The sequence below is a fragment of the Hylaeus volcanicus genome, chromosome 8 (genome assembly GCF_026283585.1).
Source record: "Hylaeus volcanicus isolate JK05 chromosome 8, UHH_iyHylVolc1.0_haploid, whole genome shotgun sequence".
In the NCBI taxonomy this organism is placed as follows: domain Eukaryota; kingdom Metazoa; phylum Arthropoda; class Insecta; order Hymenoptera; family Colletidae; genus Hylaeus; species Hylaeus volcanicus.
Window position 1 is genome coordinate 12041951 of NC_071983.1, and position 27695 is coordinate 12069645.

General features: G+C 36.7%; 1 protein-coding gene and 1 long non-coding RNA gene across 4 annotated transcripts in view; one reads left to right on the forward strand and one right to left on the reverse strand.

The window, feature by feature from the left end:
• Positions 1-73: 73 nt before the first annotated feature.
• LOC128881613 (heparan sulfate glucosamine 3-O-sulfotransferase 1) overlaps positions 74-27695 on the reverse strand; it is a 210376-nt gene continuing 182754 nt past the window's right edge. For all 3 annotated transcript variants that reach the window (XM_054132848.1, XM_054132847.1, XM_054132846.1), the window contains 3 exons: positions 21803-21896; positions 9449-9950; positions 74-5241 (listed from right to left, as the gene is read on the reverse strand). In XM_054132848.1, coding sequence (XP_053988823.1) covers positions 4645-5241; positions 9449-9950; positions 21803-21861 — 1158 coding nt within the window. In that variant the 5' untranslated portion in view covers positions 21862-21896 and the 3' untranslated portion in view covers positions 74-4644. The remainder of the gene's footprint in view (positions 5242-9448; positions 9951-21802; positions 21897-27695) is intronic.
• LOC128881614 (uncharacterized) lies at positions 6281-25411 on the forward strand. Its single transcript, XR_008458122.1, has 3 exons — positions 6281-6419; positions 6600-6699; positions 22949-25411. It is a non-coding gene; the product is annotated as an uncharacterized LOC128881614 (long non-coding RNA).

Consider the following 27695-nt stretch of genomic DNA (forward strand, 5'->3'; position numbering starts at 1 on the left):
TAAAAGATGCAAACGTGCAAACATACACACATCCATACATACAGTAACTTTCCAACAATGTGATGGTACCATTAGCTCGTGTAAGTGGCAGTTACCATAGAAATGACGTGATTTTCTGATAAACCAAGCCTGAAGTATGAATCAAAAGATGCAAACATGAAAACGCATCCATACATACACAGATCCATACATGTAGAATGTATTCAGAAATTTAATAGCATCAGAAGTTACCGTAAAAATTTTCGTGATTTTCTGGTGTATCACAACGCATGTATGAAGGAAAACAAAGATCAACATACAAACATATACATTGTTTCTTTTCTTGATCAAAGTACGGAGCCTTAATATTCGGCTATAACACTATATCCATACATAAGGAAATTGTTTACGGTTGAAAACCGTTCCAGTCTTGTTTTTCTGATAAATCCTGTGATCAAACGGAAATAATAAATTGAAAGTATCAAGGATAAAGAATTAAATGAGGACTTTTCTAATTTAAGCTTTGGATTTACTGATGCGTTTGATAACAGAACTGTATTTATCAAGCATCCACAAAAAATAAAAAAAAAAACTGTTTTTTGATGTAATGTATATGAATCTTTTTATTTTTTATGCAAAGGAGTTTTCAACCGCTGTCGTTCAATCTTAGATTGAGGGCCTGTAAGTTTTTAAATTTAATAGTATCAGTTCATGAATGAAAGTCATCGTACTAATTGTGATTTTCTGATTAGGCATACCTGAAGTATAAAGCAAAACAGATGCCAACATACATACGTACACACAACCATACATCTAAAATGTATTCATAAGTTTAATAGTGTCCTATGTACTTAAGTTACTTTATTAACCTTTTAACAGCGGGGAAATGTTAGTTAAAATCGACCTATTATTAGACGTGACATTTATAAATAAATTCGATGAATTTCTTACGTGGAGTCCCAAACCTGACTGCTGGTCGATATATCGACCAGGCCAGCCGTTAAAAGGTTAAATTTCTCAATGTCCTAATGAACCACACATGATATATAAACAAAACAAGGGGCAACATGTATACACACATACACGCATCCATGCGTATATAATAGAATTTATTAAAAAGTTTGAGGCTATAATGTTGCATATATGGAAATTACCGTACCAAATTTCTCAATTTCCTGATGTAATTCCTCGAGTTTCGAAACTGACGCGCACAGCAAAAATCAAAATGCGTGTATACGCATATTCACACGTGCATAATTTATTCAAAAGTTTAATAGTATCAGTCCCCCATATATAGAAGTTACTATATTAAATTCCTTAATTTCCTGTAATTTTCAACACGTACTGATATGCACAGAATTCATTCAAAAGATTGATAGTATCGGTGCCTCGTATACATACGTTACCATATTAAAATTCTCCATTTTTTAACGAACCACTCTTAATGTTCAAAACAAAAGGCCAACATATACACACGCAGTTTACTCATATATATAGATAGGTTTCTTAAAAATTTAGTAAATAATTCATATATAGACATTACTATTCTCTCAATTCTCTGGTAAACCATATCATACATATACATGTACACAAAAACATTCACGCATGCACACACTTACGAATACAAAATTTTGTAACCAGTGCCAGTAAAGGGCCCTAAATTTATAAAGTAAACCAGTTTTGTAAAGGGCCCTTTTGCGTTTTCTGAGCCAGACTATCCCCTCAACCAAAATTCTGGTTAAAGTACAATAGCGGGTCTGCGAAAGCTATACTTGACGCCTCTCAAGCAACAGCTTGGTCTGCCTCGCGAATGAAAAAATAGAAATAGATGAGAAGCTTTATAGATGATAAACTTTGTACCATGTTTTGGTGTTCTTGTTCCTTAACGCATCACTCTGTCGAGTGAAAATTAATATCTTCCCATCGCCTGCGCTACGTGATCTCGCGAAACGCGACTATAGTGTGCGTTACACATCGTTAGGAAGTTATTGGTATTCTAGCGATTCTTCTTCTAGCGAGCGAATAAACTAGCCTCGAACGGGATCGTGATTCTCAGTTGAAAGTGCGTATCCTCCAGAGCACGTAACGCGGGCGTGGCGATTACGAGGTGATTTCTTCCCTGAGATTGGCTCGATTTTGCGTCGCGAAAATGATGTACGCCCCGAGCATCGACGCGTTCAAATTCAGCTTGCGTTTGTAACGAGTTGCGTGAATTATTCAATTTTGCACGTACTTAAGCGAGCAGCTCGAGCGCGAGAATAAACTTCAACAAGAATTTCTTGCTTCGGCTTAGAATCATCAACTCGGAAAACAATCATTTACGTCGAATCCCACTCGACTCGCATTTCGGATTAATCAACGTCTCTCCCGATAGGTATCGGGGGTTGACCGATAATCTTGGAAACAATTTGAACTTTCCGTTTCAATTAATACCGTGAAACGCTCTTGGACTGTTGATTTTAATTAACGGCTCACTGAAATGCTAAACATACCATTAACCCAATACGCGTGCTTGTCGAAAGCGCATCGTCCAAATTGCTCGACGGGCTAAGTGCCAAATTTCGCGTTTCGGTGCATGCAATAGTTGTCGCCCAGCGCGATTATTATTGACCCCCCACCCCCAATCCTGTCCGCCCGTTCTCGTCGAGTTTCGAGGATGAGATCTTTTTCCAGGGCGTCGATCGATGGCGAGAAATCGGTCTCGACGGTGCATTCGGAAAAGCAATTCGATGCAATTAGCACGCAAGGACGAGCGACTGAAACGCGAACGCAAGAGGGGACTCGGGATCGCCGCTAATAATAAAGAGTTCTGGCCAGGGCATATATCCATTAAATTGCATGCACTCGATTTAATGGCTTCGCTCGTTGCCACGGGCTCTTCAACGACCACTCGAGTTCGCGTGCTCGAGCGCCCTTCCGGCAGAGCCCGCAGGATTGTTGCACTTTTAAGGAATCGTATCGCGCCTTTCTATCCTCTCGTTGTTAGCTACGCGAATAAGCAATCCACTGTGCTTGGTGAAATTGAAATCGAAGTTTGAAATTTGAAATTTGAAATTTCGCGACTTTTCGTGCGTGGTTGTGACGTTAACTCAATGGGGATGATAAATATTCAAATGTGCGAGGAGTATGGGGAAATAACTTACGAAAGCTTGCGGAAAAATTATGGTATACAGCAGGGGGGCCAACCTTCGGCTCTTTGAATTGTTTGTGGCTCTCGATAAATGTACCCGAGAATCGAAGTATCCTTGAATTAAAAAAGGCTACTTGTCGGCACTTGATGCTTGAATCTTTGACATTAAAATTCTTTACGACATTTGATCCAAATCAGAATTGAACAATTGGCAGAAAGATGGAATTTAGTGGGATTTATTTTGAAAAATAATTACTGTTTGATTATAATGTTATTGTAAACTGGTTCATTGGTAGCAAGTGTCCGGGAATTTATCGGACAACCTAGTACTTATCCGCAACATGTTCGATGAATACTCAACGAATATAATGAAATAAGAAAACTGTCTCGATGACTTCACCACAAGTAAATAAAGTTAAATTGGTGTATAACACGCATAACCACGAAACATATGTGTTATTGCAATAATAACGTTGTTTTAATCAATTTTTCGTATGAAAAGAGGCTAAGAAATGACAGAAAAAAACTTCAACAAATGAATTCTTCAGATACAGTTACCAAACAATGAATTTGGTGAAAAGCAGTGGATTGCTAATTTGCAGAATATCAACAACGCTTAAATCGAGTTCCAACTCGATAACAAACGCAAGAGATATTAGTCTATCACCTGAAACTAGATGAAAATGGAAACCATAACCTGCGAGGAGGATTTCTCTAAATATTCGAGCACATTGACGTACAGGCTGCCAGGTCCAACGCCATCGACGCGTTAGCCCGTTTTGATCTTACAGCTAATCAGTAAAATATAAAAGGTACTCATCCTGATCAGCCTTAATTCTCTCCACGATGAGGTGTGCCAGTTAGAAGCATTTCGTTCCGCAAGAATCTTCCAGCATTCGTTGAAACGATGAACGACGCCAACGATTATGCGCTTCCCAGCGACACAATCACAAGCGCGCAATCTCTCCAACGAAAGACTGCTCTTCGACAGGATCTTCTCTTGAATCTTCTCTTGAATCTTCTCTTGAATCTTCATCTCGACGACCCGACAATCACGGGGACAATCTGGATGCTCGAGTTGCCTAATTCACAGAGTTCTTCGAAAGTCTGCCTCCTCAATTGCCGTCAAACTGGATGTTTCACCTACTTTCTTCGAATTTCTCATGGAATTTCGTAATTGTCGAGGCGCTCCTTAGGAGTGGCATCCTTTCCTCAACCGTGCCGAGTAGAGGAGTCCTCGGTCGCGTTGACTTCGCTAAGAACATCGGGCCAGCCGAGTTTCTGCGATACACGAGGCTCTCTCTGGATTCGTTGTTCGTCTCGGGACACGTCGAGGGATTCCTCGGCTTCATCCAAGGCTGTTCTCGCGATTTCTTGAAACTAACTGAACTCTTCCGTAGGGAAGTGTTCCTCCCGGATCCATGTGTTCAGAGAAGTATTCTTTTTGGAACGAGTTGTATTCTTGCCTCGACAATCCATTGCGACTGCGTGCAAGAGTGTCATCGGTGGAGATCGAACCGATGTCTCTACGACGGTTATTCCTCGGGCCAGCCGAGGTCCTCGCCGACGAGCTCGTAGAATCGTTGGTTGTGTTCGTTGAAGAACCTCCTCAGCTTGGTGACGACCACGGGACTCACGCGTGGATGCCGTCTGCCTTTGCTTTCTTTCAGACACTTTTCAGACGTTTCGTTGCGCAGACAGTAAAAGCCCTTCGTGTGGTTGAAGTAGAAGTTGTGCCTGCCGATCCTCGGCTCCAGGCCGAGGAAGCTCTCGATTCTCCGCAGCTGCGGCACTGGATCCTCGATCAGTTGGTCGCCGTTCACCACAAGGATCTGATCCCTGGAGAATACCTCCAGCCACCTGTGCATGTACGTGTGGTAGAGAGAGATCGCGACGGGTCTGTAGGATTCATTGATGGTGCCGTCGGATCGTATCACGAGCTCCTCGAAGCTGCGCGACGCCTGCTGCTGCTGGAGCTGCTGAACGCTACGGGGTGTCCCGTTCGTTACGGTGGACGCTGTCGCGGCGTGCGTTCGTAGCTGGGTGTAATCCGATATCGCTCTGGTTACGGGCTCGCGCACTATCAGCAACAGCTTCACGCTCGCGTTCATCGCGTGGATTCTCTCCGGTACCTGGAACACAGACGGAGGAAATCCGTGTATTTTGTGGTCATTGAACACCCATTTTTTTTATCAATTTTTCGGTGTTTTAAACGAGTTCGTCACCCTAGAATTGGGTGATAGGAGTTTTCAGTAAGGAATTAACACTTTCGCTGCGGACGAAAATAAGTAGCCGTTCGCTGGGAGCTGCAATTATGATATTTTTTTCAATGAAAAATTTCTTACGAATGTTCTAATATGATTATTTTGAAAAACATATATTTGTGGTAACTTATTTTTTATATTGTATGATTGCCGAACAAACAAAATGAAAACTGAGAAATAATAAAAACAACCATATATTTTCAGTTGGACGCACATGTGCGTCATCCGCAGCTAAAGTGTTAAAAATTTTATTCCAAAAGTGAGACGATAATGAAAATACATTCGAATGTGTTACGTGCCGACATTTTCATTTTTTTATTTCTCTTGATTTCATCGGCAGTTCATCGGTGTTCGGGATGGTTTACCATCCCGACTTCGTTCTAATCGAACACAAACCTAGCCTTTGATGGTAGTCCGCTAAATTCGTTATGAGAAAGAATACACGTTCCCTCTTTGAAATCAACGTCGTCACGTCACATTCACCCTGCTGGCAACGCCGCGTCGCGGAAAAATCATTGTAAAATAATAAGTGCGTTGCTTGTTACGAATGAAATGCGTAAAATCATGTAATGTAACAGCGGCGTATATATACGTAATTGTTGGAAAGATAAGCACATCGAATATTACCATCGCGTTCGAGTTTACAGTTACGGTTATCATTGGAAGGACACGTAAATATTGCGTGTTAAAATTAAACGTTCATTCCGCTTCGTACATTGAAACCATAACATGAAATTGCCGCGTGCTTCGTCCTCGCGCAATGTTGTCGCCGCGCGAGCCGAGCCACTTGGTGGCCGCGAGACGCGAGACGAGGTACAACTCGTAAACACCAAATTCTCGCGTGTACCGAGTCGCGAAATTTCGAGGATTTTTTCTATGAACTAGCGACGATCACGTGGGTCGAAGATCCTTTGTCTCCAAAGCTTCTAGAACGTTCTCCCACTCCCATCTCATCACTTCTTCTCGTACAGTCGCGGTGAGCGCGAGTAAGTCCGAGCGAACCGTATAAGAGTTACAGTGCGTACCCATTAGTATCGTAATACGAAGTAAGCGGTAGATAAAACTCGGGTCGTTCGTTAAATCGGTTTTATATATTAACTTCATATTTAATTTATTTATTTAGTTTTATTTCCTTTCGTTATTTCCGTTATTAGAGTTTCGCGTTTAATTAATTCCTAATCATCTTAAAATCATCTTCGCGTGTGGTGTGCTTCTCTTTTCAACAGTTTTCAACGGTTTTCCGAGTAAATCGCTACATTGTAAGAAGGAAGGAAGCCTACCTCGAACCATTCGAATTACGATTAGTTATACAAAAGAAAATTATTGGTGAGTTGTTTCCTCTAATACAATATATATATGTGATCACTGGGATATCAATAAATGAAATATTTCATTTCCGGGGTAAGCCTAAATTGGTATCCTAGGTATTTTATATTGATTTTGTTTTCTACTGAATATTCACATGTATATTTCTTCCGACAATTTTATATGTTCGTTAATGTACGGATGAAGCGAGAGTGAAAGCGCGTATATAATATTTCAATAACCAAATGTATATTTCACTTACGGTCTTAACGCGTTCAAAATTATAATTTCAAGTTCAATATTAAGATCTAAATTGTTCAAATCATATTACAGTCTCATCAATAACACCAAATAGTCTATCAAATACATTCTGTAGTGGTGTTTTCAGTAGAAAACGATATTGTATTTATTTTAATAATTTCCTGCCGACCGAATCCTGATAGAAATCGAAGTAGAAATAAAAATTCACATACGAGACAGGGCCCGTACGGGACTGCTGCGACAAAGACCTGACCTTGCCGATAGGCAAGTAAAATATATATATATATATATATAAATCTATCTAAAATAAATTGCTGTGACGCGTGAGCTTATTCTCTTTCTTGGCCTCACACGTCACAAATGTGGTTCGTAAATTAAATAACCTAACAAATTAAATACTACGACAGATGTTAAAGTATTGAATCTTCGATAGTTTTGAGATAAAATTTTATCTCGATAGGAATTTTCACAACGTGTAAGAGGGATAAAATCATTTTTGGAAAAAAAATATAACCGATTTCGAAAAACATTAGAAAAAAGCTTCTCTAATTTTATAGCGGAATTATAAAATTTGAACGAATAAAGCACATGAAACTGAGATTATTTGTCCTCTTGCTCTACATTCCACAAGAATTTTTCAATTATCAATATAAAATTATATAACTGTTGATATTTTACGTATGAATTTTTTTAAATAGAATTGGATAAATTAATTTACATTTAAACTTATAGTTATTCATTCTCAGCTAAAGTTTCGTAGTAGGAAATTAATTGAGTTTCTAAAAATAGTGTTGATTTCCTTTTATTTTAAAATATAATATAATTAGCTATCTACAAATTGTATCTCAATACGAAGAACTTTTCACTTTAATAATAGAATATAATTAGGGTGTATAGAAAGCCATTGAATAGCTGTTTATATGTACAAGTTAATTAAATTTATACAATTTACAATTAATTACACGAAAATATATGAATTGTTCATTAAACCAATTCATTAAATTTTCAATCAATTCTATTAATTAAATTTACTATAACAAACGTACTCCATAAAGGAAACTTAAAAATAATTTGTTCTTGTACGTTTTCTTTTTTAATTTAAAACGGTTCTGTTACGCGAATCGCGCTTCATAAATTCCTAATTACGGTAAGCTCAAGGTACCTAGAGATTAACGATGTTAATCTAATATTGATCGAATGCGGCTCTAACCTAGACTTTTCTGGATTAACATAAGCCAAACGACATTGTAATTTACAGCGAAATAATGGAAATATAATATAAATCCAGATCGAGACGGACGATAGTGTTTATCTGTCATTAAAATTTAATGAATAATCCGGCTGTATCGTTGTGGAGCATCGAATGTGTTAGAAAATAGTAGGCGAATCTGACCATAAACGGGATATAAAACAGTTGTATACCTCGTAAAGTGGTAGGAATATTGCCCCGCATAAAACCACCTAGAAAATACATAATATTATCTGTTCTCTACCACTGCACGGCAATATTTTTCTAGAAGAATTGGTTTTTCCGTTCCTGTTACCCAGTCCTCATAGTTCCCTCTGTTTCTACCTCTTTATTCTTGTGATTTTTATTCTACTTTTTACCAACGAAAACAGAGGTTCCATTTTATAATAAAATCCGACTAAACTGTTCGTACCTGATTATTTTCCTCGATATAAAGAGAAATTCAGACCGATATTAACCTGCGGTATTTATCAATTTTCTGGTCACATTGCCACGTTATATTTGTTACTCAGTGAATTTAAATGGAAATATTCAGGCACGAGTTTCGTGAAAGAACCTTTGAAAGAACTTACAAACTAAATATACGCGTGTGGTTTACTAAATTACCTTCTCAAGAATAGTATATTAAATAACTTCATGTATATAAAGTAATTTAATACGTATCAAATCATTTTTCGATGATTGCAAAATATTTTCATTCATTTAAATACTTGGTATAATGTTACCGCTTTCCGCTTTGCTCAAAAGCTCTCCTAATAGAGTACTATACCGTGTTAAAAGTTGACTCAAATCGGTGACCCCTAGTTCGCGGCCTTCCCTCATTAGAGGAATACTTAGAGCATGGAACGCGGACTTTCATCATTTGTTCTTAAAGAAAGAAACTTATAGATCGGTCAAGTATATTCCAAAATCATTAGTGACTCACATTCATCACTGCATCTATCCCTAAATTCGATCCTTAGAAGAATACCTGTAATACGAAACGTGGATTCTCTTCATTTATTCTTCAACAAAGAAATTTTCCTTTCACTGGGTCAAGTATGACCCCACAGTATTCGTCTAGGATGTCCACCCCTATATGTATCCCTAAATTCAAATCTTACACGAGAACCTGAAGTACGGAATGTATGTTCTCCTAATTTGTCCTTCACAAAAGCACATTTCTTCCCTTTGGGTTAACTATGATCCCCACCAACATTGCTCAAAGCCAAAATTGCCTGTTATCCCCCCGTCCAAAGTCCTCTTTCCCTTCCCACTCACCTCTGGCGTGACGAAGTAGCTAGGACTCTTCTCGATAGTGATCTGTCCCCTAAACGAGTAGGGCATTTTTCTCCGATACCATTCGAGACCCTTTCCGTAGTTATCGTCGCGATCGAAGAAGTGTACCTCGCCAGCGGCCTTCTGTATCTGCGGATGGAGAAACAGCATCTCGAGGAGGGCTCTGGTGCCGCACTTTCGCACCCCGATGATGATCGCCTGGGGTAGATGTCTGCTAGTGCGAGGGAAGTGGACCTTGCTGGAGAAGAGCAGGGGCGGTGTGGCGCGAACTTGAGATACGAGCTCGACGGTGCGACCCTCGACGGCGGAAGCCGCGTGGAGGCTGTAGACCGCGCTGTCGTAGAGAATGTGGAAGGTCAGAAAGAGGGAGAGGAGGACGACCGTGAGGAAGGCGGCGGCCATCTTCGGTCTGGATATGCCAACCACCAGGATGCAGTCCGAAGTGTCGCCCTCGGCCGGCCTCATAGCAGAGCGGGACATCCACCTGCAAACAGGCGCATGCCAATTTATGCATTTTTATTTATCAGTAGGTGGCTGCAGAAGGTTAGAGTCTAGGATTAGGGTTTAGAATTTAGGGTGGTACCGTTTGCACTCGAGGCCTTTTTTTCTGGTATTTACCAGCAACTCGAGATGCTTTCTTAGCATTCTATTGCCACGAATGCTAAGATTATATTGACTTCGAAAATGAGATCTCTAATTTGAGATTTGAGAATCAGGTCACCTTTGCCTCAACGACAATCATTTTATTGGCACTTCGAGTTCCGAAGAAATTAAACCTAAAGAAAACCTAATGGTGACTGAGAGAGTCACCTCTCGAGTGTAAAGGGTTAATGACTAATTCGGTCGTGTGACGAATGACCTAAAATTCATTTCCCTGTGAATTATTTTCATTTTTCATTATCTCCCAAACGATGCGATCAAATAATATGCTGTGGAGGGCAAATTTTATCTTCATGGAATTTCCCAAATGATAAAATGATTCTTTTTTACAAAGATTAATATATTATACCTAATAAGTACCCTTAAAGTGCACCTTATAATTTTCAATTAATTTTTAATATAAAATACATTATCGTGGTTTAAATTAAAAATCTAGGTATATCGTGTCGCTGACTTCTTTTTTACGTCTATTGATAACCAATATTTTTGTATTACATTATTTTCACGCATATCTAACCATTTGGTCAGCGTACGTCGATAAAGTAGCCAAGCAATACTTTCCTTTCGACTTGATTTACAAATTTTCAGATTTCAAATTGAAAACGTATTTTTATCAAAATATAACGTAGCCTTTGCTGTCTAGAGACCACCCAAAGATGTGTACCTACTCTGATATCATTATCGCAGTTAAGCACTCGTTTGACTGTCCATCTTTGCAACCAAGTAGAAGCAAATTCAACATACCAGAAAATCTCCAAGCAACACTGAATAATGAACACGTGGCAGCCGATATAATTAGTTTCGTGTAATATTTAAATTTAAGTAATAACGTATGAATGCACACCAACTGTAAATAACTCAAATGTAACCTAGTGTCAAAGTTGTATAACTGAAAGGTGGTCGTTAATCACCTGTGATGTTGATGCGATCTTAAACAAATTAAATTAAATTTAAAAAAAAAAAAAGAACGTAGCCCATGTTACACGGAGATAGTGTAGCTTTCTATTACCGAAGAAATGTTTAAAGCCGGTTCAATGAATACTTTCACGATCACCCATATCTCAGTAAAGAACTCGACTTGACTCATTTATGCGTTTCTCGTTCCCAACGAGGCGACCAGAGAACAACGGGCCATTCGCGAGCGTCCTCGACGTAAGGTTATTGTATCAAATTTCAATTACGCTCGCGAAAATACTTAAGGGACCACGCGAATTCCACGCGTTGCGTTTTCCATGGGAATACTTATCCCTTCGTAGAAACAGGAACGTACGAAACACGACGTGGCACGTTTGCACGATGAAGCCGTGCGGCGCGCGGCGTCGCCTAAACACATGCGAACGACCGTGTAAACCGGGCTCTTATCAGTATGCATGCGACGATCAGTAACTATGGCGGTCTTAATAATTCCTGCGGCGTGGAAAGTATAAGCTACAGGCGACTCGCGGGCCCCGCTACTAATGCCGACGTTGCGTGATACCGCCACGCGTGCCGCAGGATTAAAAGGGACACGTTGTAATCTGGTAATGCTTGCGGTCTCTGTCGAGCTCGATTCAGAGGCCAATAATAACGAGCTCGTTCCTCATCGCGCGCCTTTCCGATGACATACATTTATGCACCGCCTCTTGTTCCCCGGCCAGGTGATTATCGGAGTAGAGTTTCGATGTGCTCGGTAATTCAGGCGAATGTTGCTTACGACAGCTTTTATTACAGTGTGATGTGACAACTACTGGCGAGGTAAATATGCTATTGGATGGACGACCATCTATTAGAGTCAAACTGGTGTTCGTTTGATACTAAGCTAGGTGGAAAGTAAATCATAGAGTCTAACTATGTGTACTCCTGGTGTGCAACTGTCTGTTGAGGGACTATTAGACAGCTGTTAGGTGATTATCTGTTACATTTATTGCGATGGTTGAAATAAATATACTGTTGCGAGCATCCTTTGGATGGATCCAAGGCCTGCTGGTGCTCGCGACCGGAACAAGAAGATAGCGAGAAGAAGTCAAGCTGTCAGATTCGAGCAAGACGCCATTGAGAGCAGACGTTCCGAAGCTATATTTAATTCCATGAAGATAAAATTTGCCCTCCACGGCATATTATTTGGTCGCATCGTTTGGGAGATAATGAAAAATGAAAATAATTCACAGAGAAATGAATTTTAGGTCATTCGTCACACGACCGAATTAGTCATTAACCCTTTGCACTCGAGAGGTGACTCTCTCAGTCACCATTAGGTTTTCTTTAGGTTTAATTTCTTCGGAACTCGAAGTGCCAATAAAATGATTCTCGTTGAGTCAAAGGTGGCCCGATTCTCAAATCTCAAATTAGAGATCTCATTTCCGAAGTCAATATAATCTTAGCATTCGTGGAAATAGAATGCTAAGAAAGCATCTCGAGTTGCTGGTAAATACCAGAAAAAAAGGCCTCAAGTGCAAAGGGTTAACATTTACGTATAAAAATCTACTCTATTTCTACTCTGCACCCAGTTAAAGTTACGAAGTACCTAACAACATACTTACGTAAACACTACAATAATTATTGCACCTACGTGAATCAGAATAGTATTCCACGCGTGTGAAACCGCGAGGCGCAGCTAATTGTTTATAAAATACAAGCCTCCAAACTTCATACTTTTTACTAATTTTACAAAAACTGTCGTTCTTGAGGCTATTAAATTAAAATTACACGGAATAAATCGCTTGAAGTTTCGTGACTCATGGATTTTTACATTTTGATGACCTCATGCGTAGTCGAAGGTGTAATGCCAAAAATACTATGAGAACCTGATGCGTAGTAGCAGGTGTAATCTGGGTAGCCTGATCAGCCCGTGGTTTCTCATGATACACGTTCAGCTGCAACTTCGGCTACGACCGTGCGCAGACACTTAGTGTGTACCTTTGGCAAACATGATACCTCCGAGGGGATATACGTTTTTAAAAAGATGCATTTCAGACTCTCGCAATCGCGTAAACAGTGTACTTTCATCGCTGAGAATTTCGCTGTTTTCGGTCTTGTTGCGTTCAGGATTTATTGTACCGAGATTATACGCATTTTAAGCAAAGAGGAATTTAAAATGCCTCGTTTTAAAAATGTATACTTCCTGAGTGGTATCGCATTTATCAATGGCATATACAAAGTGTCTGTATGCAAATGCAACCAAAGATAAGAGCGCCGCGCTTCTGTAGTATTTATTGCCCAAATGTGCCTGTCTACATTTTTCGAAAAATATCCAGCTGGTCTTGGTAACGATTTTGCAACGTTCTGTTTGGATTGGCAGTTTGTTCGTAGCTTCTTATCATTATTCTGTTTGTATAGTATTGCGATTACAGAGAAGTACGTCACGTGCAATCTCCTTTGATCCGAGAGACTATTAAGGGATCTATTAAGGGAAATCCTAATGAAAACCGTGCTCATGAAGGGTTGTAATTTGTAATAAGCAAATATTCTTTGTAATATTCTCTAACAGATATTCTATATGTTACTGTACGTAATGATGCTTTAATATAACCAGCAAAATAATATTAAAAATTTAAAAACAAAGTTCGACGTAGGGTAAATGGCTAATTGGTAATATAAATTAAATTTTTCTAAATAATATTCAGTATAGAATATGGTATTTCAAAGTAACATTGTTTTTCTAATTATCTTATTAATATCGAGGTTACGAAATTATGAAAATAATTTGAGGTACTATAATTCTATCGTGAGTGATAAATTTAGGATCTTTTTAATAGCAATAAATAATTCCTAACATTTGATAATAATTTATTTGTATGTTATTGTTGGATACATTTATAAAAAAATATTATTTTAAACAGAATTCGCTTCTCTATTAAACAAATAATCGATAAAGAATACAAACAGTAGAAAAGAAGCCCAGAAATATATACGTGATACCCTATTAAAAAATACAATAATCAGGAATAAATAACACCGAGCAGAAATAATTAAAAACAAAGCTCGAACGATAAATAAATTCTGTTTCATTGAAAATATACGAATTAAAAATAAATCATACGGTGCAATATGAACAAATTAAATTGTATTTCAGATAGAATGATACTTTTTGAAATAATGTGTAACGAATTAAATTTAGAAATGGTTGTAACTTACTGTGAAAACAATTTTCCAGAAATAGTTAACTACGTTGTGTCAATTCAGTCGTGTTCTCCTTCAACGAAGCACTGTTCACACTACTATCAGTTATCTTTGGAAAAATAGACGAATGTCGAAGCATGAGCAATGAAATATCGAAAGCCTTATGCAATTAATGCATGGGTGTTAGAGGTGGGAAGAAAAGATATCTTCCCAATGATTAACGAAGCGACGAAATTAATAGTGGCACGTTTGCTCGAATTGCATCTCGAACACGGCGATGTTTTATCGATACCGGTGGCAACAATAAATCAAGGAAGCCCGCATGCACTCTAGCGGAACGAAGGGATCTTTCGGGAGGAAGAAAATGTACACCAGATAAGAGTAATCACGTCGGAAATGCTGACGGCAGCTACGTGATATAAGTATCTGTTAAGTAAGATTAATTAATCATTTTCGCGTGTAAGTGCCGCGAAAATCGAATAAAATGGTACTCGTCATCTGTTGTAATATCATCAATAATTAACAGAATGATTAAATTGGAAGAAGAAAAATATGAATTAATTAAGAATAAAAACAATTTTTTCATTTCTGCACACAGAGCTTGTAAAAAATGGAATGATTCAACCTGGAATAGAATATATGAATTTATAACAAAATACTAAAAATTATGCACAATGGATTTAGAATACAACGTAGAGTGGAGAATTATTCTTTTGCATTATATTGTGAATATTAAAACGCATAGGAACATGTTAATTCGTGAAATCTTAAAGAAATTTAAAACAACAACATTGAGTCAGATCTTTTTGAAAACTTCGATGACTAGTGCTTGAAATTAAAAAAAAAGATTTTCGTATTTCATATTGAATTACGAGACTTTTGACTGTTATATAAATAACGTTGACTATTTAAAAGCGACTTATGTTACACAGCTTTTGGGCATTGATGAACATTAACATTTTTCCTGTCTCAAAGAGGGATCTCTACAGACAATTGTCCTTAAAATTGGAAATTACATTGATGTAAAATTAATTAGCTACACGATAGCGTAATTCTAGTAACAACTATCTCAAGATAGACTTCATTGAGGTTAAGAAAGTTAATAGTAATAATTGCTTATAGATAATTATAATCGAAGTATTCTTTATTTATCTAGGTAGAGTCCTCATTAAAACTGACAATTGTAATATTAATAAATGCTCAAAGGGTATGTAAGTAATTTTAATTTATCGAGGATGATTCTGCAACCTAATTTTCGCCTTGACTAATTGATTAAATGGCTGACGACTAACTAATGGAATCGGATCGTAGGCTTAAATTGGCCGAAGTCCAAAACTGACTAAATCGACTGACTAATGCTAACTGGGGGCCTCGGTGCTTCTGCGCCCAACCTGATTGATTAAATGGAAGCCTAATTGCTTTCAGCGTGCTGACTGATTTCTGACAAACTATTGTAACCCTGATCAATTTCGTGCTCTCTGCTTGACAACTTTATTAACTTGTTTCTAGCTAACTGACATCGTACACATTGTATAAATATATACAATATAATAGGTTGTCCGGAAAGTTCGTGCCATGTTCTAAGAAAAATTCAAAAATACGTTTGAATTTTAATATATATTTATTGAATTACATAGGTGCCATTTTGTTCCACAACCTTTCCACCTTTTAAGGGATGTATACATGTTATTTGTTTTCAACCACTTCGATATATTCAGATCTGTACCACCTACCAAAAATCGACATGAACATTTCGGACAACCCAATACATATTGTTTAAATATACAGTATAGATGGCACTTACTCCTTGTCTGAAAATGTCAACTTTGTTGAGGTTAATATAGTAAATTCAAAACGGAATGCAAGAAGCGCCATACCAAGGTCGAAAATGTATTAAAATAATTATAATTGAATCAAGCAGAAGTTAAAATCTGAAACCAGCAGAATGAGCTGTAAAATCATTTTAAAATGCATTGGTTGTGTTGAAATTTTAGAGTTTCTTTTAGAATTAGAAATCTATATAGCAGTGAACATATTGACGTCAACGAGAAAGATATACTAAATTTCAAACTGATTACACGAAAATATGGTATCTAACGTTTAATGACTGTAAGCATGCATTTGCCTTAGCTGCTTATTGTAAAAATAATTATAATTGAATCAAGCAGAAGTAAATAATCGAAACAACCAAAATGTGCTATAAAATAATTTTAAAATGCGGGTTATGCGGATACTTAGGGGTTCTTCTAAAGTTGGAAGATTACCTAGCAGTGATTTCTAACCTAGATAGTCAATGTGATCATTGACGTCACCAAGGAAAAGCTGGAAACCTCCGACAAACTGAACTTTCACATACGTGATCGAGAAACTCAGCTGAACAGATTTCTCGAAGAGGATAGCACGATGTTGCGATTCTAGCAACCCCCAGTTTCATTGCTTTTGCTATAATCGATAAATCAACTGTTTCTGCCCGGGGCTATCTAAGAACAAACCACGACATACTATGTCAGATACACCGTATCGGGTGAGGATAATCGTCAGAAAAACAATCAACTTCCGTAACTTCTTCGTGATTTTGAATATTTTTCAAAAAAGCATCTACCGCTGTCCATGCGGTGTAATGTTACAGCAAAGTCATATTCTCGGTCGTTGCTTGAACGTTTTGCTAATAATTAATGTAACTATTATTATAAATTAATTTTTAATTATTCCAGCCAACAGATATAACGATATATAAACATTGATATTGACGAACAATACTTCGTCACGAATAATAGCCAGCTAATGGCTGCGAACTTGGAATAAGATCTTTAGATATAAAAAGTGTAAAGTGTAAAGTGGAAAGTGGAAAAGTGGAAAAGTGGAAAAGTGGAAAGTGCAAAAGTGTAAAATGTAAAGTAGTTTACATTTTCCTCCAACCCCTGTTCTGACTTTTATCTGCATAAAGAGCGAAGTACACATCCAAATTACTCTGATAATAGATGTAAGCGTGATCAAAAACTTCTTATAACGTCAAACGAAAGAGGAAACAATGCAGCAAAGATATTAAGAATTTCCGTAAACCTAATGTTAACGTAAACCTAATGTAGTCGTTTAGCTTTTATTCGTCATTTAAAATTTCCGTATAGTCAAGAATTTAATCACTCATAGTCTTCTATTGCTAGCCTCGTCGTGTAGAAAGTAAAAAGCATCGCAACCACGGAGGAAGTCGCTGTTTAATTCCAGTGTCGCGAAAAAATTCGGATTCACCAACCACTTTCGAAAAGGAGAAAGGAAGTTATTGGCCGGCTGGAAGGCAATTCGAGGGAAACAAGCGGCGTTGAAAAACCGCAGAATCGTTCTACTCTCTGGTTTCGATCAGTTGATTCTGGCGACCGTAGTCGAAAGAGAGAAAGAGAGAGAGATTGAGAGAGAGAGAGTTGGCTTTCGGCGCAACGCCAAATATTTATCTCGCATCGCCAGAATCTCTCTTTGGAAACCCATCGACCGTATTATTGTGACAAATCGCTATTTCGATGGTTAACAGTCGTGCCAACGACCGATTTCCAACTAACGAACGTTTCTGCATTTTTCCATTGATAGGACGAGAGTTACTAAAGGGACAAGTGGTATTAAAATTTTGGAGAATATGATTATTACGTGGACTATACACTAATTTTTTAGGTTTGTCCATGGTAGTAAAGAGTAACTAAATAAAATGTTACTAGAACTTGGACAAAGACAGTTGAAGTTAACAGGGAAATCGTTAACACTCTCATTTTGAATTCTGTGTTAATAATAGAGTGTAAGCTCAAAGTGTACCTTGATGTAATAGTTTAAAATGAATGATATTGAAGTATGTTGGAGTCTGTACGAAATTAGCGGGGGTTTAAGTCATTATTATTCTTATTTCGTAATTGTTTAAAAATTGCAAGTCCACAAAGTTTACAGTTCTCACCAATTTCCATGAAAATTGTCAGTAGACTATGCAATGACTACTTTTTATTCTTATACGCTTTCTATTTTTCTCATGTTTTCCAATAAATTATGATTTCTTCTGTCGTCAATATTCATGGATTATTTTGATTAATTTCGATTTAAATAAACTAGAGTCATTTATTTATTGTAAAGCACAAAAAGACTCGTGTCAGTATAAGCTCAAGTTAATAATGAAAAATTCTTATTACAGACTAGTCCAAGCCAAGTTATATTGAAATATCTTGAAGCCTATATGGAATTAGGGGAGGTTTAAGTTATCCTCTTTTTAGTTTAAAGTTTGTATAAAAAATACAAGTCCTCAAAGTTCGTGATTTCCATAAATCTTAACCGTCTTCGCAAACGAATTTTCAACTCAGGAACTGTTAAAGATACAGACCTATTCTTTATATTTATTTGTATCATGGTGAATGTTGCTAAAATGTACTAAAGTATCCCTACGAAAGAATTATTGTTTTCAAAGGTTCGCTTCCACCATTTTCATTTACGATGAAATAACTATTATATTTCTAGTTTTATATTATTATAATAAACGTAGCTAATTTTTTTCGCGAAGTAACCTATACTTTCTCTGAAAACGTAAAGAATAACTAAAATATTATCTAGATAGGACGAAAATAATAGAAGTTATAAGGAAGTCTCTGATTACATTTTGAATTTCATATTTAATACAACGTAAGCTCAGATGAACCAACAATTCTTATTGTAGATTAGTTCAAATCAAGTGACATTAAAATATCGTGAAATTTATATTCGGAGGGGTTTAAGTTATTATTTTTCGAGATTTGAAATTGTTTAAAAATTAGAAACACATAAAGTTTACAGTTGTCACCAATTTTACAAACTGATATCGTAGATGAATTTTTAACGCTGAAACTATTACAGATGTTAACTACTAAAATATAGTAAAGTATCCCTACGAAAGATTAATAATTTTCGGAGGTTCGCTTGTACCTTCGTTTTCGTATAACGTTGAAGTTCCGTTTACGACGAAACAGCGATTATCCTTCTGCCAGGTTCCGGGCAGCTTTTCCGTTACATCGTCAATTTTCCATGTAATTCGTGAAGTAACTGCCGCAGGTATGTTATAAGTATAGTTTTGGGACAGTGTAGCCGAACGTACAACGTTTCTACCTTCTAATTGCATCCGGTTGCGTCGACCAGTTCGTGACTTCTCGCCATGTCCGTTGCGTTAAAATTGAAGACCTTATCTTGCGAACTAGTTCAATTAGAATCCGCGGAAAGCAACGATCTTCTCGTCACGAAGATTAGCCCGGAAACTTTAATTAGCTAATTTGCCAGGAAAGAACATTCGCATTGGTCCGACCATCATAACAAAGTTAACAGGTTTTCTTTTATTATTAAACAAAGTATATTCGTCCGAGCTCAATTAATAGTCGAACACTGGTAGTCACGAGTCAAGGTTTAAAAAAATATTTCTCTACTTATATTAAAATTATATTAAAATCTTGATTTGAAGACTTTCTTTACAAAATATATATAAAGCGAATATAGGATATTCACTTATAGTTGTAATTATATAATATTATATAATTGATATAATTTTATAAGGAAAGTTAGACATGAAATTGAGTAAACAATTTGCAACAATGAAATATTCAAAAACATCAAGAGTACCTCAACTATTTTAAATGTAACAAAGGATAGTATTAGAATATTCGTTGACAAAGATTTTATCTGTCGTATATTTTTTTAAATTCTATCTTTTGTTGGTTAAAATATCGAATTGCGTTCCACTGAATTAAATACTGTTATTTGATTGCAAGTAATTTCAGTTTAAAGATATAAACTGCTGTACAAAATTAGTGGAACACTTTTGTAAATGTTCATAGCTATGAGAGTTTTCAGTGAAACTTCGTGAGGAGTAGTCTTCAAGTGTCTTCTGGGTGTGTGCAAAAGTTGAAATAAAGTACAACAATAAATAAAACAAATGTTTAAGGATATTTAACAATGATCATAACAATCTATTAGATAATTCAAATTCCGTTCTTCAATTTGAATTCTGTTAGAATCGAATCGGACAATTCCACGCCGAGTTACATTGTACAATGAAGGTAATATTTAATAATTATATATTTAAAGAAAACAATTGTTTAAGAGTATCTACCAATGATAGTAACTACCTATTAGATAGTAGAAATTCCACCCTTCAATTTGAATTTTGTTAGAATCGAACAAAAACACCTCAAAGTTTCTTATTTTATAGACAATTTTAAATGACTGATGGACGTAGTGACCTACATATATATATATATATATATATGGTGTCCTTGCAAGGCCGTTCCAATTCCGAGAAGTACTAGTAAACATTGTAGTATTTCCTGGTTGGAGACCTCTCGAAGTTCTTTGAAAGGGAAACTTTTATATCCATTTTTCCTGACGATCGATTTTTATGAAATTTGCTATACAGGGGTTTTTGAGGTCGCTGATTCCAAATCTGAACTCAGAATTTAGACATTCAAGATGGCGGATAAAACTTGGTATACAGGACTATATGTTCCGCTAATTTTGTCTAGTGGTTTAGCTGTGATATCTGTAACTGATACAAATGACATTACTGAAATCGTCGATAATTCAAATTTAATATAATCCATCTCCAATGTTCTCCATTTAAATTGCATCGAATTAAGTTAAATATTGTTTTATTTAATTCTAAGTAACTTTTATTTCAATATGTCAATGATATAGCTGTAAATACCTGTAGGTGATTCGAATGACAATTCTAAATTCAATAATACAATGTAAATCGGTAGTTTAATATATTCCTTCTTCGATATCCTTCACTTAAAGCAGCGCTTGAATAAATAATGGACAATTAATTTCTCACGTGCGGCCCAGACCTGGCGTCAGAAGTCGATTAATTATGCAAGGATTAAAACGATATACTCTTGCACTTGGCTTTGAGGATTACTTCAACATACTTATCAAACAATTATTGGAAGATTTGCAGATTATTTTAAAATATGGCCAATCGAATATATTAAAAGAAAGAAGAATATATTCGACATTTTATCTAAGCTCATAAAATGTCCAAATTACGAATGATATTAAAAAAATGTGTCAAATTAAAGTTATGCTATTTGTGAAAGTCTTTGATTTTGTTAAGAAAAGAATTGAAAACAAAATTCAGTGTTTAAGTTCGAAAAGTTTAAATTTCTCATTCTTGGATAATAATGATAATAATATTGGATAGTAGATAATAATAATTTATCGAAAACATTTCCACTATTCATTGTAAAGTAACAGTTACACGTATACATGTAGATAAAACTAGTGGCTTTAGTGTAAGCGGTGGTTTCTTAAAATAAAAAAATAGTAGCAACGAATTTTTATAATTTATAATTTTTGCTCGAAACATATTTCAATACTGCAATTAAGATATGATGTCTACAAATACAAATAGAATTGGTAGCTTTGCTATAAGGAGTAGGTATTCTCCGATTAGGTTTTCAGATCTATATTTTATAGAATTTCATTACAAAACTGTCTATCTTCGTAGATAAAAAACGATAAGTTTTTTAATGCGTTTCCTCGGTGAAGGTAATGGTTTATTACGCTCTATAAATACTGAAATATACTTACAATACATCTATAGGGGACTGGGGAGACCACTCTCGACGAGGCCGTGCCTTGTTGGGCATTTGCGCTAGTTTGATTGTTCACATCCTTGAGTTTTCTGCAACAACAAAAAACGAGGAAATTACGAACGTTCCTCGCAATTCGAGGAATTCCACGACGTCTCGGAAGAAATTGTTATCTACCTTTATTTTATATTATTTTATTTTCTTTACTAAGGAAGCAAGCACCGTTCGTCTCGCAGAGAAAATAAAAGAAAACGAAAGTAAAGAAATGAAACAGTTGAGACGTCTGTAAAACACAATTGCTTGCGATGTAAGCAAATACTTTCTTCGACTATGTTTAAAGCTCTGTTTTGTTATTATCTTAAGTCTTGAATTCATAAAAGAGGGAATGGTTATTCAAATAAATGTGACAAATTCATAACAAATGTATATTATCGTTTATAATAAATGTGTAATAAATTTATAATAATCTTAATCCAAACATGTATTAAATGTGTGGAATTATAATTGTAATTTTTCAATTTCTAATAAATTTATTAGTTTACAGATATATCGATAAATTCATAAAGAATTTTGAATATAGAATATATTAATACATTTATAAACATTTCACAAATTTACAATATATTTGCATACTTATAAGCAGATTGTATGCTCAAAATATATTTACATCTTTATAAACAATCTACACAGTAGATTAAACAGAGTATTATTAATATAAAATTCATATAAAATTCATATAAAATCATATAAAATTAATATAAAATCAAAGTCTGTGTATTACCCACTTCCCTCTAGCTTCCACTATGTTCGTTCAATCCAAATGAAATTTCATATAATTACTCTTCATTTTCCTAGACAAACTATAAACTACTTAATGTACATAAATCTTAGCTGATAAACATTAGCTCATATCAACGCAATTAATATAAACACAATTTTATATCGTATTTACTTAAACTCAAGAAATTCGTGCATTCCATGATACATTCAGATATTTACAAACAATTTACAGATCGATAATATTATATATATATATATATATTTACAAACCATTTATAAATACACAAACAATTTATATGGTCAGAACGCAACATGTTTTCTCAAATTACCCTAACTTTGCACTAACTTTCCATTGTCGTTGCAGAATTCATGGCGAAATGAAAAAAATCAAATGATTTCGAGGACATTTGACGACGAAGCCGGCGTTATTGCCGACCGAAATGAAAATACACGACGACGGCGGCGCAACTTTTCTCATTCAGCTGACTGATGCCCGCTGAGTGGCTTCCTGGTGAGTGGAGAGCGCATTGCAGTTCGCTGCCACGATTGTCACCGTTGTCTGCATGTATATTCGTGAAACTTTCCAATTCGTACAGGACTCCAGCTCACCGTCACCGCGGCGAATGCATTTACCTGAAGATTTCTGTTTAATCTTCTTCTTTTTCCCCCAGATGATTGTATCCTTTCCAGCAACGCACTGTTTACCGCAGTGCACTTCATACGAGCTCGTTTCTCATTACATCCTCCCCACAGGGATGGAGAGCCTGGCCTCTTCTAGGGTGTCAGGCGTGAACTTTTCATATATTTTGACAGATATGTAGCCTGTTCGTTTATAAAGTAACGATAGTGAGAGGATTGGAAATTTTTGTTAGATATTACTATGAAAATAGTAGAAGTTATAGGGGAATTACAAACGTGTAGATTTACAAATTTGCATCAATGAAATGATTATTAATCATATTTTTGCTAGTTATGTAGCCTATAGTTCCTGTTTTACTATAACGAACGAGTAAACAGTTTTATCTGGATTGGATAAAAATAGTAGGAGTTGTAGGGAAACCACAAACGTACAGATGTATAACAGAAGTTAAAGCATAGCTTGGTATAATATAGTAAAAATTATAGCAAAGTCACTAACACGTAGTCATCGAATTTTGTATTAATAATGCTCTACTTTCTCGCTCCAATTTTATATTAATAATGCTCTACTTTTTCTAAGTTATACATCGACATTGAAAATGCTGATGATATCGAAATGTGTTATTGTTTATATAAAATGTATTCAGATAGGGTTTAGAATGAATCCCTAAATTTAAATTTAAATCTATTGAAGGGTCCATGAGGGTTTAAAAATTGTTCCTAGCGTATCCATCGAACAGCTAACGCTGCAAACAAATTTCCATCTCAAACCATTTATATTTTATTAACCAACAAAGTGGTCTAAAGCCCCTATTCAGGAACCCTATACCATGTACAACAGGATTGTCTTCGATAATTCTAGTTAATACTGCAGCAACCCTCAGCCTTCAGCCAGTGCATCGATTAGAAATTGTTCCCAATGTATTCATCGAACAGCCAACGCTACAAACAAATTTCCGTCGCACACCAGTTATGTTTTATTAACAAACAAAGTCTTGAAACTCCCGTTGGAAAACCCTTTAGTATACTACTGTGATTAAAAAATGGTAAGACTTATTTATCTTTTGTTTTTGTTAGGTTGGTAGCACTAAAAAGGTGATTTCGGCGATTATCAGAATGTGTGAAATAATTCAGCAAAGACTTTGTATTAAATTTTGCTACAAAAATAGAATTTTTTGTTTAAAAAAAAAAGGGGTCGTTGGAGACAATACATTGTCAAGAGCAATTATTCAGACAAGACCAAATATTTCAGGCAGACATTAAAAATCGACTTTCTCAGAAACGAAGAAACTTTTATTCGATATTTTCGATTACTTTTTTCGTAAATAATTTACACAATCAGGTGATTTGATAACTGAGCATCGTAGAACGAAGGAAAGCTCCAATTACGGTGTTTAGTTTTATCGTTTCGATTCCCATCGCTGGTAAACGGACAAAAGGGATATTCGCCGTAGTCACTCGAAGTGGATTCAATTATATCAACAAAGAAGTTTCCTTGGGTGGGCATTCGCGAAATTACCGTCGGGACTGTCGAGAAATCGCATTCAGTTTCGAGAGTTTGCGGAAACGAGCCGCGAGAAGTAGCGGCCCCGTCGATCAAGGGCGAAACTTTACGACCGATTCGAATGCACGCTTGAGAAAAAGTTCTTGGACGAGTTTCGCGTGCCTCGAGCGCATCGTGCGCGAAACGTTCGTGGCCGAGCGTTTAACACGCTGAAAAGCGCCTGCGGCACGATGAAACACACCGCATGCATTAGTGATCGTCGGATAACGTTTCCAGTTTAGGGTTTGAATAATGTTCTTGGAAGTGTTATCTTTTTTAGGATTGAAAATCTTTTTATTTTCGAACAGCCGAAATTCATGTCACGTTATGTGGTGAAAAATGCTGCGAGGCCATGAAATGGGTGGGTAGTAACAGAATAAATATGTTCTGTTACACAGCTTGTCGTGAGATATTTTTTTATATTTTAATATCTAGTGATTGGAACAATTAAAACTTAATCCGAAATAATTAAACGTTTATGATACATACAGTCAATATTTTAATATCTACTGATTGCACCAACTAAATATTAATTTCTGACAATAGTTCAATTAATTATTAACAATACTTATTATTTAAACAATAATGGGAAATATGATTATGGTGTGGTATTAATGTTTCGTAAATTCTTTTGTGGATGGATCCAACGAGCCTTCGAATCGACATGTCACGACATGTCACGCGGTTGTTGTTCGCCCTTCCCCTTCTCTACATCGAGAAGCACAAACAAGCTACGACGTACGACCGCGCCCAAGCAGGTATGCGAGGGGCGAGAGCTCATTCATCGTTGATTCTTCGTTCGATATGGATCTCGCGATCGCGCGTCCGCGTCTCGCGTCCGTCCTATTTGTAGTTTCCCTTAGTATCTTTGTTTGGTTTGGCTAGTTTTAAGGTTGCGTGTACGAGTGTCTCCTCTGTCAAATAATTGTTAATCAACTTGTTTTGTTCGTAAGTCCATATTGGGCTCGTAACATCGTGCTCCACTTCGGTCACTATTGCTTCATGTGATAAGTGTAGTGATCAACCATGTGACTGGCCGAGATCGGTTGCCGTCCTCTAGTGGGTTTGATTTGAGAGAGGGTCAATCGATGCCTCCGAGGAATCTTCTACTCTCTGTACGCGTCAGGCGAAGTCCAGGCTCCCGACGCAGCGCAGCTCAAAAGAGCCGTCAGACGGATGCAAGTCGTGTCCTGGACTCCTGACGTTGTGCAGAGAGTAGAACTCCGTTTCGGGACTCTACGACCGTCAGACATACCTGGTGTCGCCAGGGCAGGGCAACCTGACGCGGTGCTACCTACGTCGTACACTGTAAGGTCGGATCCGTGCTCTCGGCAACAGGTATACAGGGAGTAGAGTACTGGCGGAGACGTTGATCGTCTTTCTCTCTAATCAGACCCACTAGAGGAAACGGGACTGACTCTGTAAGTCCAGTTTCATGGTCGCGTCGTGTCGCGATTTAGCTTCACTCCTCTTAGTTCAAATAATTATTTGACAGAGTTAGACTTAGACTTTGGAAATCAAAGGAAGTTTGCTTTCGTTGATTTCCACGGTTTCGTACTTAGTATTAAGCTCGTCAACTCTATGTAGAGGGAGATCGAAGGAACTTTGATTCCTTCTATCTCCGGGTCTCCAGTCGCAGCAACCTCCACGTGGTGAGACCTGGTAATCGGTATTATTCGTGATGAACAATCATTCGTCGCGAATAATACCGAGAACTAATGGCTGCGAACTTGTAATAAGAACTTTAGATATAAAATGTGCAAAGTGTAAAGTGTTGAAATGTAAAGTGAGAATAGATTTACATTAGCAAGAATATAATTAGTTTTCAGAAAGCTTCATTTGTATAAATTATGTATTAACATTGATATATTTTTATTGCAAAATGTTAGTCAATTTTCACAACAATTTCTATATTTAAACTACAGATCAAACTACGAAATACGTATTTTCTGAAATGTTGTTTTCTTGCATTACATAAAATTATCCTATTTGTAATGTACTTGCATTCTGTGCGAAATGGAATCATTAAACCCGTATAATCTGAGAACTGCAAAAATTGTATATCGTTTCTAATAAAACAAAGGTGTGTATTATAAGTGTTGATATTCAATTCTTTAGTAATATATTCCGAGTAATTTAGTAATATATTCAAAATGTTTGCATATTTTGAACTGTCGAAAATTCGGGATCGATATGCATGTTTCGACATTTTTTCAGATCAAGATCGAGATCGTAGAAATCACGTCTCGTCCTTCTAACACAATCTAACATCTCCTTTACATTTCCTGACAGCTCCTAATACACACTAACAACTTCTACCATCCTCTAACACCTTCAGACACTCTCTATCGTCTCCAAACATCCCCTAACACCTGCCAACCCCTCCTAATATCTCTTAACAACTCTTAAGGGTTCCAGACAGTTCCCTTTATTTCCCTTCATTTTCTAGAATGTTTCCTATTAATTTCCCTCCTTTCCCTGGCACATCTCTTCGCTGTTCATGAGATCCGGATACAAACGGTAAGTTTTGAGCCAGAATAAAAATTATGATACCTTCTCCATCAACACGTTCTGCTAATACAAGAGGTAAGTATCGATATTCAATTAAAAGTCATGCCAAATTTTTATTCTGGTATCAGGCGAACATGATATGCGAGGAGGTGGTACGAGGAATTCATGGTACGTATCGAAATTCTGAGAAAATTTTACATTTCGGTATCAGGAGAACATAACATGCGAAGAGGTGGCACGTTTGCGCCTACGGACAGGCAACCGGTCCGACACGTATGTCAGTTCAGGTTGCCTAATTCAAGGGGCTAATTTTCAGTACATTTCGGAATTCTGGCCGATTTGGCTATTTGGTATCAGGAGCACATGATGTGCGAAGAGGTGGCACATTTGCGCCTACGGACAGGCAACCGGTCCGACA